Below are 15,461 nucleotides of genomic sequence, written 5' to 3'. Positions count from 1 at the left end.
TTTGCTAACAGCCGATAAAATAATAATAATAATAAATTTATAAATAAATAAATCAAGAAGAAATCATCTTCCCGTGGAGCCCATCCCTCCAGCCCCTAAGCACATTCTCTGCAGAAATGCTCCGTGCCCTTATTTTGAAATTCTCATATCCTATGTCTTGGCGTTACAGTGGGGGACTTTACGCGGATGGAGGACCGAAATAATTGACAATAAACTCATATCGGGTACCACCGAAAAAGTAAAGGGAATAATTCCACCGTCAAGGCTATCAACATTTAATGATAGAGTTATTTCAAGAGGGCATCGTGTGAACCCTTGCAGCCGCTGACAGTCTTCTGTACTCGGAGAAATGGAACATATCCGAACGCCTAAGGTAGCTAACATTTTTTGCTATTTGCAGTAGGATGGGGTACAGTCAGCAATCGGGCCCTCTCTTTCTGATTTATTTGCAGAGCTTGAATGTGGCTGCATTCAGCATTCTGCAGATGTTGAATTTAATGTGTTTGTATTGAGCTGCTAGTGTGACGACGAGCAGGTGTCGCTCAGCAGCTCCAGGTGGCAGACGTGACGAGCATCAATTAGCTGTTTGGTTGTTTTTTTTTTTCTTTCCGTACAAGATAGCATGACACCCAGATAGTAAATTAAGGAGCTACCACCTTAATTATTGATTTGGCTAATGATCCTCGGTGAATATATTCAGATAGAAACCCCAAAGATAGATGAAGTTCAATAGTGGCAGACTGATGGGCCTTTTTGCGAAGCAGCTGGTCGTATGTCCGAGCTGTAGATCTTTAGCTTTTAATAACCTTAACAGATTTATGTTTATTATATTATATAATGTCCTGGAAAATAATACTTTTTCTGGAATTTATGACAAATAAAAATCTCACAGAAGTTATAGTCCAGAGATAAACAGATAGTTTAGTTTAGCTTTGCCAGGCATTTGGAGCTGAAAAGATGTTGACAATATGGCAGGTGTTGTTATATTTCATTTCCAAGTAATTTCTGGCCAGACGAAAAACACAATAACTGGTTTTCTGGTAAGTGACCCAGATTTCTTTGTAACAGCGGGAAATGTAAGTGAAACCCAATCAGATTAAATCCGATATTTAATACTTTCAAGTGAGAAAAGGTGACTTTTACTAGAGGTGCACCGATCAGGTTTTTACTAGTTTATACCAATTTCTGATCATCTTTGAGGTGCAACCTGCTGCTACAGATTACGACCATTTTTTTTATTTTATTTTATTTTATTTATTTATTTATTTTTTTTGGTCAAAGTTTAATAGTTACAACATGTACAAAAGAGGAAAAAAAAAGATCAGTATTTTTTGATGAAGGTAATAGCTTTGGATGATACAGAAAATGAAGGAATTACAATATTCCTCAGCCTACCGATTAAAATATTTTCCTAACAAAGAGTTAGGACACACCTTGTCTGCAGGTAATCACACCCTCTAAATCCCAGTGTTCTTTTTTTTTTTGTTGTTGTTGCAATGTTTTGTGTATTCAACCGTCTTCAAGTTAAGAGGGAAAAATAGTCAAACCATGACTTGTATGATGAAATATCCAAATTCCACACCCTAACTAAACTAAATATTAAGTACGAAGAGTTTGCACCATTTTCTTTCTAGAAATATTCTAACCAATTGCATGCGTTCTGATGCACTTTGTGTACCAAAAGTTTAACCAAAACAGCGGCAGTTAGGCAACCTAATTATTAACTAATAAGATGTGTAATACTTGTTAGTCTAGAAAATCTGGTATCTAAATTCAATACTGAGAAATTGTTGAGAATCTTTTGTGTAAAGTCAATATCACATATTCTCAGTTGAAGTATTAACAAAGGATTGTGTTCGTGTGTGATTATTTTCCAAAAGAAATGCATTACATTCTCTCTGTCCCTCCACTTCTCTTTTTTAATCACTAACTTCTACCTTCAGCTAAACACAACCCTGACTTCCTGTATCTAATGACAGTCTAATTTATGACAAAACTCTGACCTGCGGGTTGCTTGGAGAAGGACAGGCTCTGTTACGACATCGTATCAGGGAATGGCAACATAACAGCAGGAAGGAAGAGGAAGTCTGAGTCAACACTGATGAAGTTAATGTGGTGTATCACAGTTTTGGATATTTAGCAGCAATGGCAAGAAATGAAGACTCGCATTCAGTGCCGTGCAAAACATCTCAATGCCCCTTCAGCATTTTCGCTTTTTGTCATCTAACAACAGCAAACCTTAGTTTACCTGAGCAAGATAACGTTGTATTCTCTTAAAAAAACAACAACTTGATTTTAGGTATTTTTATACTTCACTTTTATGTATTAAGAGATAAGGTGCATGCTTTTTTGATTGTGTATGAGAGTTTCCTATCAGAAAAAAATAAATCTGTGATATTCCTACAAAAATGGTCAATGGTTAAAATTCTGTCCTTTATTTTTAAGCCACTGTTGACTGTATTATAAAAGATCTGGCTGCTAAAAGCAACACCAGGTGGTCAGCATTATGTAATAGACCTGCTTCAATCAGCTACCCACCTTATTTTCAGTTTTCTCAGGTGTTCATAATTCATTTCTTTGTCTTAATATGGCTGATGTACAGCCAAAGACGCAGACTTTCCTGCTAAGGCCTCACAGATTACTTCCTCACACACTTGTGTGTTTGCAGGTGGAGCAGGTGCGGCTGGTGGATCGCTTCAGCAACAAATCCACAAATGGCACACTGTACCTCACTGCTACGCATCTCATTTTTGTGGAAAGCGGCTCTAACAACACAGCCTCTGCTGGCCAGGAGATCTGGGTGAGTAGGTTGAGCGGTGAGGCGTCTGCTTGTCTTTTCTATGTTCACAAGTTTGGATCTGACTGGCTAGGATTCAATAGAGGAAATTGTGTGAAACATAACAAATGAAGCAATTCAATTCAGAGCGAACTTAAATGTTGTTGTTACTCAAATTGCTCAAGTATTCTCAAAGAGTCTTTGTGGATGGTGATGCAGTGGGTATGAATGATTTGTGGTGACTGAAGATTGCTGCTTTCATAGCTGTCATGCATAACGGTCATAACAAGTTCAGATCTCAAAATCCGGGCAGCAGAGAGAGTATTTCATAGTATATCCTGGATGACACCATCTGCTAATCCACCTCATTTGCGTTTTAAATCTCCGTCTAGCTGTATGGTTAAAAAGCTGGGCAGAGATGTTGAAGTTGGGGATATGATCCTTGGTCATTATGCCTCATTCAAAAGCTGATTGTGAAACTCGCACAGCTTTTGTGTCTATTATAAAAGTTGGTGCATAACTGTGGAGACGAAAGGAAGGAATATGTGACCGAACATTAACACTTCTCGTCTACCTCCGTACAACCTCCATATCATCAAACATGGTGGTGGAGGCATCATGCTGTGTGAATAACGATACTGCCACCGGTGTTCAGGAGGTCTACTGTTTCTAAACTAAGATAACGGGATTTGACTGAGCCAATAAGGATCAAAATGGTGCGGAGATAGTTTTAATGAGAAACTGCAAAAATCATTTCTCATAATCTCATGATGTAAAGGTAAAAGTAATAACCTGGTCCTAATTGTTCTATGTTCTTAGAAATATTTCAATCACTTCAACACAAAGACATTATTTTAAGATGGCACTGCAGCTGCAGCCGTGCATACAAGAAGGCCTTGCAGACGACTCAGAGTAGAGTTTCTCTACCATCTGAGTTTCTGTACTCTGCCAGTCTTTCTAGACGTTGTTGTTCTGTACCCTGTGCTCTGTTCACACAAGGCAAAAAAAATAAATAAAAATCCAACTCCTTTTTTTTTTTTTTTGCATTAGTTGTATCCTAATGGTTCTACTGTTTGTGGTGATGCTCTTTGCATGTGAAATAAAGGTGATTTAGAGCTGCATCAGTGTGTTCTTACACACAACGTGCCAGCTTCATAAAGTTCGCTTTGCTGGTTAGCATTTGTGTGCCAATTCAAAGCTGCATAAATCCGAAAAGTATCAGCTGTGGCTCAGCTTTAATCCTCAGTTTTTCCTCTGCGCTATTGAATGTAACACAGATGCACAGCAAATTCGCAGCTTGAGAGGGGTGGTGTGGGACGAGCCAAGATTTAAAGAATAAATAAATGAATAATAATGAAGTCATTAATGACATAAGGCCTGTTTCTTATTATAAACCTGCATTTAGCCGACTAATTAACTCTCCTTATTTCGTCGTGGCAGTGGAATATTGGCAGGTGGAAAAACTGCACTGTAGCTTTGTAATTGTAACTCCTTTTAGCTAAATTGCACATCAAAGAATGGAACAATTGAGTTCTCAGCAAACGCTTCAGTTGCAATCCAAGTCCATAAATGGCTATTTTACTGAAACAGTCAAATAAAGGAACCTCGGTGTCCTACTGCTTTTATCTCTCCTTTACAGAGACATTACAAAGCAAGTCTGCAGTCTAAGGAAGTACAGTATACGTGTCAGCTGTAGAGTTGTTTAAGAAAGAGTGAAAAAGGAGGCACGGCTATCGGTGGTTAGAGTTTCATTATAACACCCAATAAACAGTAGCAGGTTTTCCATTCAGGCTTTTCCTTGTACTGGTGGAGTTGTGTGTGTTTACATTCGTGGTCTGAAAGACAATCGCAGATGACTCTGATTTACTGTATAAAGAAGGATGTGAAACACTTTAGGAAGAAAATCATTAGAGCTCTAATGAGGCCAGAGCTAAAACAGGATCTATTTCAGCAGTTCATCCTTTTGCAATTACATTTTAATGCACAATTTACTCAGTGGTGAGTTCTGATTTTTCAATCTTTAACAATTTTATAAATATATCACTAAGTTTATGTCAATGCTCCCCACTAATATAGCCTTTAGTTTGCGGTATGATGTAAGAGCTTGGCCTTGAACTGCATTGTGGGAAGGGTTTTGTGGCTTAAAATGCTCTGTGCAGCAAAATCCAAAATCTCACCTCATTCTGGCTCCATTTCCTGCTCATTGTGCTGAGAGATGGAAACAGTTTCTTTTTTTTTTTTGCTGTTATTTTACAAATTTAACCATATCCGTGTCTGCTGCTTCCTGTGTGTGTCTTTAGACATGAAATGTGCATGACACTGCATGTGTGAGTTGTGTAGGAAGTCATTTTGTGATCATTCTGCAGGGTCCAGGGAGAGATTTTATCAGAATTTAACAGGAACCTCATAAAATATTAAACAGCACATGAGAGAATCTCTTAACAGCTGGTACTGTCAAAATTAAGGCTGCACAAGTGTGTGTGTGTTTCTTTTTATCTCAGTGTCCTCTATTTATCATTACCCAATGCAGATGAGTCCATGTTTTAATTATTTCATATGAGGGTGGGGAACAAACTACACCGAGGAATATAATCTGCCGAGTATTCAAAGTTTATAAATGTCTTCTTGTGTTCAGCACATTTCAAAACAATTTCAGACGTGTACTTGAGGGTATACCCAACATCCTGCACAGGCAGGATCCTTTGGGTTTTTCTCACATCTGCTGAAAATAATCAAATGTCGTTCCCTCCCTTTTTCTCCACAGATTTTGCACCACCATATAGCCTCAGTGGAGAAACAGAGCCTGACCACCTCGGGCTGCCCGCTGGTCATCCAGTGCCGGAACTTCAGGGTGGTTCATTTTGTGGTACAGAGGGAAAGAGACTGCCATGACATTTATAGTTCACTGCTGCGTCTACTGCGGCCAGGTGATTTTTACCGTCCGGTCTCCTGATTTTTTTTATGTTTATTTTTTTGTGCTTGTAAAGGTCTCGCTGATTTGTTCTGTGGAAATGTATTTTAATGTCAAAAATAACCAGAATACACTGGAAAGGGCTACCTAAGCCGGCCTGGGTCTATGGGTCTATGTAAAACTATAATTGCTCCAACTGTTAAAACCTTAATTATCTCTGATTAGCCACTTGTTTTGGTCTAGTTTCACTTGGTCTCTAGCAATAAATCCTGAAGGAGAATATGCTGCCATCAATTTGTGATCCTAAGATTAAACTTGTTTCATTTATGCAACAAGACAATGATCCAAAGGACACCAGCTAATTTGTCTCTCAGTGGTTAAATAAAAACAAAATAAAGTTTTGAGTGAGTTAGAAAGTTTCTGGAATTACCTCCGGTTACGTTGTTGTGATTTGACCTTAAAAAGCACGACATTATGCTTGACAATCTTCTAGTTAAGAACTTTGCAAAAGAGGAGCTGGCCAAGATTCCTCAACAAGAATGGAAAAGATTCTTTGCCTGTGAAAACAATTGCAGCTGTTGCTGTCAAAAATATCACAAGCAGTTATTTGGTTTCAGTGGCAATTGTGTGGAATTTTAGAAAAAAAAAAAAAACTTTCTAAAGAGAGAAGAAAAACATAAGAAATCCTATTTTGCCTGCTAGCACTTTTTTGGAGCAGTGGAAGTCGGAGGATTGGGATTTTCAAAATGTTTTAAGCATTAAAGTCTTTTTTTCTTTTTTTTTTTTATTTGGGAGAAGAGTGAACTCAAAAACTGGAAGTAATAAACCAGTAAGAAATTTAAATATCTACCGTGGTAATCTGATGTTCCTGAATCTTGCAGTGGAAATGATCAGTGTGAGAAAATAATCCTGGAATAACTCCTTGAAAATGTTTCTGTGGGCAAAGTACGCTTAAACTGTGCACGCTGACTGGAATTTGGGACATGTATTTTCTATATTTCTCAGTACATTACGAGGAACTCTACGCATTCTCCTACAACCCCAAGCAAAACGATCAGCAGAGAGAGGAGGGCTGGCAGCTCATCGACCTGGGGGCAGAGTTTGAGAGGATGGGCGTCCCCAATGACCAATGGCAGCACACTGACGTCAACAGAGACTACAAGGTAGATCATGGCCCTTACCACAGGGGCCGCATTTCATTGGCTGATGCCCATTCTACATTCTGTGGTCGTCTCACAAACACACGCTTCCCGTTAGCCAAGTACAGCATAATGGCAGTACTGATACAACTTCTACGCGTTGAAGCCTGTCTGCTACACAGTCTTACGTTAGCTAAACAGATCAATATGCAAAGTGTACTGTGTCTGACTTACACTAAAGATTATATTTTAGCAGAAAAGGCTTTGGACTAAACTGTTACTCGTGTTAGCCACTCTAGCAAATTAAAAGTTAAAAATTCAACCACATAAAGTTCAACACTGTCTTCACCTTTGAACCATCATAAACTCAACCTTCCATAAGGCAACAGAAGCATCAGCACTTGGATCACATGTTTACTTTAACGCAATTTCCAACTTCCCGAATACCAACTCTGCATTATAGTTGCAGTTGACATTGTTGTTTCATGTTCACTATGTTTTAGTGAAGTATTCTCTTATTATTATAGGAACATATTTTTTCAAAGGTTGTAGGCTGTGTCTGTGGTGCAGTCTTTTTCATTTGTAATGCAGCAGAAAAATGAACAATTGTTGCACATTTGCAAAGATTGTACCTTGGTTGTCCACTGGAGGGGTGTACAACTTCACTTTTGAGCTCCAGCGGCAATGTGGCAAACGTCTGTTCAGGATGCAGAACAGAACATTGTTCACCCTACGTTTTCTCGTATTTAAACAAAACAACTTGTTAAACTGGAAAAGTTTGAAATTTCTCTCCATTTTGTTAATATCTATACATCTTTTTTTTGTTGGTTTTCTAGGTGTGTGAGACATATCCACGCGACCTGTACGTTCCCATCACAGCCAGTAAGCCTATCATCGTTGGCAGCTCCAAGTTCCGAAGCAAAGGACGCTTTCCTGTGCTCACATACTTTTACCAAGAGAAAAAGGTACTTTCAGTTGGAGCCTAGTTCTGCTTTTCAGAGCTTTTTAGTTGATGGTGTTGTTTTATATTTGACATAGTATGTCACATATAACATGTATCATATGTGTCAATGTCATAAAGTCTAGTTTGGCCTTTTTGGATGTTTTAAATATATGCCTATACAGTCAGATTGCAGAACTTGCATTAATGTGCAAGCCACGTTCCATGCAAATCCACTCTGAATTTAGTTGAGGATTCGTTGTCTGTTTTTAATGAAGGTGCATAAAAAAAAAAGTCCTTTATAACTGTGTTTTCTATCAATTTAAAAATGTCCTTTTAAATTAGCTTATTATTAGAAAAATATGCCAAGTCAACTTTCATGACCTCTAAGTGGAAATTCAGACAGAAACCTTTTATGGCGAACTGATTGACAAGCTTGCCTTTGAGTTAGCTGAATTTTCTTGCGCGGTAACAGTGAAAGGCAAGAAGCTCTGCCTGTTTCTGCTCAATTACGGGCAGAAACAGGCTTGAGGATCTGCTTGGTCTGTCATCACATCAGCTTTACAGCATGAAAAATGTTAGATTGGAATTTAAATGAAGGCTTTAAAATGTTAATCTATAACTATAAATAACAGTTAACTCATGGAGCATAGTCGAAATGTTGTCATATTTGGCCCTTTTTGTCATTTTTCTGCCCCTCTGAACTGTGTGACAGGCGGCAGTGTGTCGCTGCAGTCAGCCTCTCTCTGGGTTCAGCGCGCGATGCCTCGAAGATGAGAGCATGCTGCAGGCCATCAGTAAGGCCAATCACAACAGTCGCTTTGTTTACGTCATGGACACAAGGCCAAAGGTAAAGTCGTAACATTTTAGTTAATTTTTTTTAAATGCAGAAATGGTTTATGAGTTTAAAGACTAGAATTTTCCTGCAGCTGAATGCGCTGGCCAACCGCGCTGCAGGCAAAGGCTACGAGAACGAGGACAACTACTCCAACATCCGCTTTCAGTTTGTTGGGATCGAAAATATCCACGTAATGAGGGCAAGTCTGCAGAAACTACTGGAAGGTAAGAGAACTGCTATGAACATCAAGACACCTCTTTGCTTTAATATGCTGACTGACTCTCTCTCTCTCTGCCTCTCTCTCTCTTTCTCTCATAGTTATTGGCACTCGGTCTCTTACCATGAGCGACTACCTAGTGGGACTGGAAAGCAGTGGCTGGCTGCGACATATCAAGGCCGTGGTAGATGCAGCTGTGTTTCTTACAAAGGTAACTATTTGTCTTTTCATTAATACTGTTTCTCATAGTAAAAGCCTAATTCCTTTTATCACACTCACTCCTTAGGCAGTGACAGTAGAAGGGGCCAGTGTGTTAGTTCACTGCTCAGACGGATGGGACAGAACTGCTCAAGTTTGCGCCCTGGGGTCACTGCTCATGGACCCCTATTATCGCACCATCAAAGGCTTTATGGTAGGAATATTGGTATAAATCTCCTCTATACGGGGGAGTTGATGTTTTTTCACGCTTTTGTTTTATAACATAATTTGTCTTGTCAGGTGCTGATAGAGAAAGACTGGATTTCCTTTGGTCACAAGTTTGCAGACAGGTAAAGGCTATCTTAACTTCCCTTATCCATTATATAAGGATAATGGCTCTTATTCCATTATTCTTACACCCTTATATGTGTTTACTTGTGTACATTGTCAGTCAAGTTTCAATCAATCGATTCAGTTTATTTGTACAGCACATTTCAGTAACAAGGCAGTTCAAATTGCTTTACATCATGAAAACATAAAAAACATGACAGACACATCACACGATCAACAATTGTGAAAACCAGTAAGCAGACATTGCATTTTGTCAAGTGCCATCGCTGTTGGTCATTACCAAACTCATCTTTGTCTTTTACAACTTTTTGGATATTTTACAGTTATTACACTGAACCACAGGTTTCTGTGTTTTTGCTCCCTTATTTTTATTTTATTTTTTTACCATAATATATCTGATCACTGATGTCTGCAGCGACGGCATTCAAATTGGTGCCTATGGTTGGATGTTATTTTTTGACCATCAATTTAATTCTGTACGTCAAGGTGTGACCAGCTCAATGGGGAGCCAAAGGAAGTGTCTCCTATCTTCACTCAGTTTCTTGAGTGTGTTTATCAGCTGACTGAGCAGTTCCCGCAAGTATGAGCAAATCTGCTGACAGCATAACGGATTTGCATTACCTACTTTCAATGTGCTTGATTGTCTTTCATCTAATAATGGCACTCTCATTAGGCTTTTGAGTACAGCGAGTGGTTCCTGCTGCAGATCCATGAGCATGTGCATTCTTGTCAGTATGGAAACTTCCTTGGAAACAATCAGAGGCAGAGAGAGGAGTTGCAGTAAGTGTAAACATCTCTACTTGTATTTTGTCGACAGTATTTGACACCCCTTTGAAACACTTTGAACAGACTATTGGGAAAAAAACAAACCCCTTTTTTTTTGCCTTGTCAGATTTATCAAAGCTAATACGATGCAAAAGTTTAAGGACACTAAATTAAGAGCTTCACAGACGGACTACATGTCTGCATTTTCTTTTGTATTCTTTTGTTTAAACTCATTGCAATGTATTTAAAGGTTTTACTAAAACCGGTAGTAAAATTGCATCTGAAGTCAGATGTTTTGGATAAACTGGTGTGTAAACGACTGCTGTTATTAACCATCACTCTGTGTTTTAGGCTTAGAGAGCGAACTCACTCACTCTGGGCCTATCTGATGAGTGAAAAACAGAACTACTTGAATCCATTCTACAAGCCTTCATACTCTGAAGCACAACCTGTGCTGGAGCCCTCCACTTTGCCATACCATTTTAAGTCAGTACCAGACACCTAACTTACCAGCTTTTGCAGTATTTCACTTTTAAAGGTCTCCAACTTGTATTTATTTATGAATTGCCTCTATGCTTTTTAATCCTGTGCTCCCAAGGTTCTGGAGGAACATGTACCACCAGTTCGATCGGTCCATGCATCCACGGCAGTCCATCCTCAAAACCACTCTGACTCTGAAGGAGAACAGCCGCAAAGCAGAGAGCACACTGCAAGCTCTGGAGACTGTGAGTTGATTTCCCTTGCTGTACATTTACACATACACTGAGAAATGTTTAGCTTAAAGCGGCAGTCTGTGAACTTCTATTGATTCTGACCCCTAAAATAACACTAGAAGAGATTTGTGACCTTCCATAATTATCAGGGCTTGAACACATTGATAACTCCTCAGAGTTCTAATTATTATTTGAGTTTACAAATTTTAGTAGGCTGGGCAATAAATCGATAATAATACATATCGTGATATGCATGTTATCAGTATCAGTAGAATATACATCAAATAGAATGTTCAATAATTTTACTGAACTTTGTTCCAGAACTGCACAGCATTCTGGTGGATGTAGGCAGAGGAAAAGCTTTAGCCTCTCAACCTCTCTCAGCTCAACTAAGCAAGGCTGGTGGCATAAACTAATTCACTCAATCACCTACTGTTACCTAGCAACACACTTTTTAGTAACTTGTGCAGCAGCTAGTCAGTTTTAGGTTTTGCCATAAAGCCTATTAACTCCTTAAAAATGGAAAACAATAGCATGGAGTGAAAGAAGAAGAAAAAGTTGCAGTGGAAAATCATTACAAGTTAACATCTGCTGATCATGTTATATTAAATGCTTGTGAACTCTCACCAAAATAACCTGTTTGGGCTACACACACAAGGTTGGAAGTTGTTTTGCTGCAGCTGCATCAGAGCCAGACTGTCTCGCCCCGTGTTTTGGTTCCCTTATCCTTGGCATAAAACCCGTGTTGTCTCTGCCTGGCAGAGCTTTTCACCCAGAACTGCTTTATTATTGTTTGCCCTACAAGCTCTCTGTATTGTGCACAATATATGAGTAAACCTGATTAAGTGATTTCACCTGACAGTACTTGGTAATATATATATATATTTCCCACAACAAAATAAAGCAGCTTGAGAGGAAATTGTGAATCAAACAGGAAATATCGCATCACCAGTTCTGCAGTATTTTAGATATTTAAAGCAAAAACCTAATCAATAATCAATTTATTGACTAATATGAAGCACTTATTATACTAGAAAATCAGTTGACTTTTCAGTATTTTGATAACACCACAAATAATATCAACAGTCAATATTTATTTAGATTTTTTTCATATTTAGTTTGATGTCTGAGGAGGATTCACTTAAGGAAACTGGTTTAAATTATTATTTCTTTCCTCTTCAAGTAAAGCTGTTACTGGGTCACTGAGTGCAACAAATATCACAATGTGTGTGCTAACTCATTAACCCTGGTTTGGACTGTGTTTGAGTGTGATTCCTATTTACATGGCTTAAGTTGATTGTAGTGAAAATACACTACATGACAAGTTTTCCCTGGTCCGCAGAGTTTTACAAAAAGTTTGTGTGTTCCTTTCTGTAAGAACAGACCACAAAACTACTTCTCTCTGTTGATCATTCATTTGGCTTCCTAAGCAATACTTGCACCACACTGCAAGCATTGGCACCTCCAACCCCCCACTTCCTTTTGACCTTTTTTTCCACCCTAACACAGTACATAGTTGGAGAGAAAAGAAAGTTGTTTAGGCCTGTTTGATTTGCATCACGTTGAATCATTATCTCTAGGCAAATGTGAACTCAAATACCCTCACAAGTTTGAGCCTTAAGAGGCAGCTCTGAATTTGCTCTAATCACCTAAGCTTCCCGGCTTTACACATAGGTGTACTTCTCATTCAGTATTTTGTATTTGTATTTTTCAGTAATGATGCACAAATTCTTAAAGATGTCTCAACTTCAGTCACTTCAGGGACTGGTTTATTATTTACTTGTGTAATTAATTTAAGATGAAATTTGAGCACAGGATTCTGTCTCCAATATTGGATGCTGATATTTTGGATTTTGATTTTGTACATACAGACATTGACACATGCTTAAGTTTATTTCATGTTTGTTTTTTTGTTTTTGACAGTTACATAATCTCAAATGAAATTGAGGAAACTCTGCGGTTAATTTGAGCACATTTATTGAGGCCTTCTCCTATGCTGGTTCAGGTTGAAGCTTACTGGCTAGAAGCTTCCAAGAGTCATTTAACATCATTGACAATCATTGACTGTAAAATTTGTAATAGAAACCTGGTGATCCCCAGGTTTTAATCATAGCTGCAACTCTCATTTAATAAGCTCTGGAGATCTATTTTCTTTTCTTCCTCCACCCCCCCCGCACTATCAAGATAAATACCACTTTTGGCCGTAAACAGGAAGCCATGAACTACTTATTCAATTTCCTTGATGAAGTCTGATGAACCTAAAAACAAGTCTTATATAGATGAGGTTTATTTGAATTGCTTTTAAAGTTATTATTTTTGTAAATTTTGATGCTTGAATAAAGTCCACAGAATAATGAGATATTTCTATTAGTTTGTAAATACTATGTTACTTTAATAATATGTTGCTTTGATAAAACAAGTTTAACTTGCCATAGGCAAAATATTTTAGTTTTTTTATTATTATTATTATGTTTTTACTGTTTGTTTCTGTCAAAACTAAGTTTAAAATGTTCTGGAGTTTTAAAGTATGTTTAATAGTTTGTATTGAATTTGACTATTGATTTAGATATCATATAAGAGCAATATCACCTCAGAATCTGCTTCATTAGCTCACGATTAGGAAATTTGTCTTCACTTCGACTCATTATCAATGTACAAACATACATGTATGAACTTTAGAGAAGCTGTCTAACTCGGGTCAAACCTTTTGGGTTTCTTTCCACAAACTTCTCACAATAGTTTGATCTGTCCCATTCCTCCCAATAACTTTGTCTCCATCAGATTTGTTGGCTGCATAACTCTCACACGCCTTGTCGGATCTATTCACAAATTCTATGCTGTATGATGCTGCCACCCCCATGCTTTGTGGCTCCTCCTTATGCAGTGATGGTCATTATGGCCAAGCAGTTCCGCTCTAGTTTCATCAGACCTCATGACATGTCTCCAAAAAAAACCCCAAAAAAAACAGAATCTGCCATTTTGTTCGTGTGTTCATCTGCAAATCATAATATAGAATTTTATATTTCTTTTGGATTAATGGCTTCTTTCTCTCTGAGTGGCATTTCAGCCCATGTTGGTACAGAATCTGTTTTACTGTAAATAATGACCAAAATACTTTCATCTCTGGGACACAGAACCGGTCTCCTCCCTCGTGGTTGTTGGACATTCCCTCATGCCTTTACTTGTTTATTATCATTTCAACACATGAATGCGAAACCTTCAGACGTCTCCAGATTGCTCCGAAGGATAAACCAGACTTGTGCAGCTACACAAATCTCTCCCAGATATCTTGGGCTGATTTCTTATGAGTTTCTAATCTTGTCAAACAACAGAGCTGTGTGTTCCAGGTGTGAACTTAAAATACATCAATTTTGGTGCAATTGAATTTAAGATGTATTTTAGAAGTCTATTTATTCAGTGTATGTGAACTTCTGGTTTCCACTGTACTCCACTGTTTGTTCCTGTTGTAAAATTATGCACAGGGGTAAAAAAATTAATCCAGCCAGGGTGAATAAAAGGTATTTTTTCATCCCACACTATTCATTCAGAGGCTCCAACAGCTTGGTGTGACCCCCATTACGACCTCTGACCCCCCGGCAACTCCTCCAACCAGAGACCAACGCACCAACCCCCTTCCACCGCGGCCCGACTCCCTTATCTTAGGCGCACCTATCAACCACAAAGAGGTGCAGCGTCGTGAGGAGGAGGACGAGCAAGACGAATTGGGCGAGGAGGCCATGGAGAGCACAGACACAGAGCGGACAGTAGAGGGCAGTAGTGGCAGCGAGAGCAGGAAGCAGAGCTACGGAGAACTGGAAGGGACATGCAACGGTGAACTTGCCAAAGAGGAGCCAGCTGTTGTCAGTCTGGAGCTTGGCGTGGCACGAATGACCTGCTGAAGCCAAAGCAGGAGTGGTTCTGGGCAGAGAGACTGGTGTGGATGAGTGATGGGGCTTTACTGAAGGCGTGTGTGTGTGTGTGTGCGTGTGTGTATGTGTGTGTGGGCAGGAAGCTGTCATTCCGTTTTTGATTACACTCTGATTACGCAATGGCTAGTAGCTGATATTGTTTCTGTACAGTTTAAATCTCAGTGGAAGGCTCCATAAATATGTCATATACTGCTCCTACCATTGAAAAGCTTCTTCTTTTTTTTTTTAAGAATCTTGTAAAGCCTAATAGAGAAAAAAAAATAAAATAAAATAAATTCATTCAAAACCAAAACGTCTTGTATCTTTTTTCAGCTATTGATGCCACATTTTTAAAGACATGACCTAGATATTTTTAACAGCTGTTTATCCTGGTTAAATATGCGGCGAATCAAAGTTTTTGGCTCTGGACATATTTAATTTCATTTAAAGGCAAGAGGCCAGCCTAATCTGGTGCTGTTGATCTGAATTTGGTTGGATTTGATTAGCAGAAAAAAAAAAAAAAAAAAAAAAAAGCATCATAGAAGATGAAAGATGGCACAGCATATCGGGCACCGGAAATTTAGTTGTTCTTGCTTTATACACTGTGGTTTTCTAAACTCCGTTTGACAGACTCTTCTCTCTCGTCCTTATGTTATTGTCTGGAAGTTGCATACATTCATTAATTCATTGCAAAATATCTATGGG

General features: G+C 38.6%; 1 protein-coding gene across 1 annotated transcript; it reads left to right on the top strand.

Moving 5' to 3' along the window:
- The first annotated feature begins 102 nt into the window (after positions 1-102).
- On the top strand, positions 103-15,206 carry mtmr6 (myotubularin related protein 6). Its single transcript, XM_044104662.1, has 15 exons — positions 103-373; positions 2,669-2,800; positions 5,541-5,703; positions 6,693-6,850; positions 7,663-7,791; positions 8,482-8,616; positions 8,696-8,828; positions 8,923-9,032; positions 9,108-9,233; positions 9,320-9,369; positions 9,857-9,950; positions 10,044-10,150; positions 10,487-10,621; positions 10,734-10,860; positions 14,397-15,206. The coding sequence occupies exons 1-15, from the start codon at positions 350-352 to the stop codon at positions 14,745-14,747; spliced, it is 1,974 nt and encodes a 657-aa protein (XP_043960597.1). The 5' UTR covers positions 103-349; the 3' UTR covers positions 14,748-15,206.
- The last annotated feature ends 255 nt before the right edge of the window (positions 15,207-15,461 follow it).

This window comes from Gambusia affinis, linkage group LG21, assembly GCF_019740435.1.
Source record: "Gambusia affinis linkage group LG21, SWU_Gaff_1.0, whole genome shotgun sequence".
Lineage (NCBI taxonomy): Eukaryota > Metazoa > Chordata > Actinopteri > Cyprinodontiformes > Poeciliidae > Gambusia > Gambusia affinis.
Note: the sequence above shows the minus strand (reverse complement) of the source record. Positions and strands in the feature narration are given on the sequence as shown.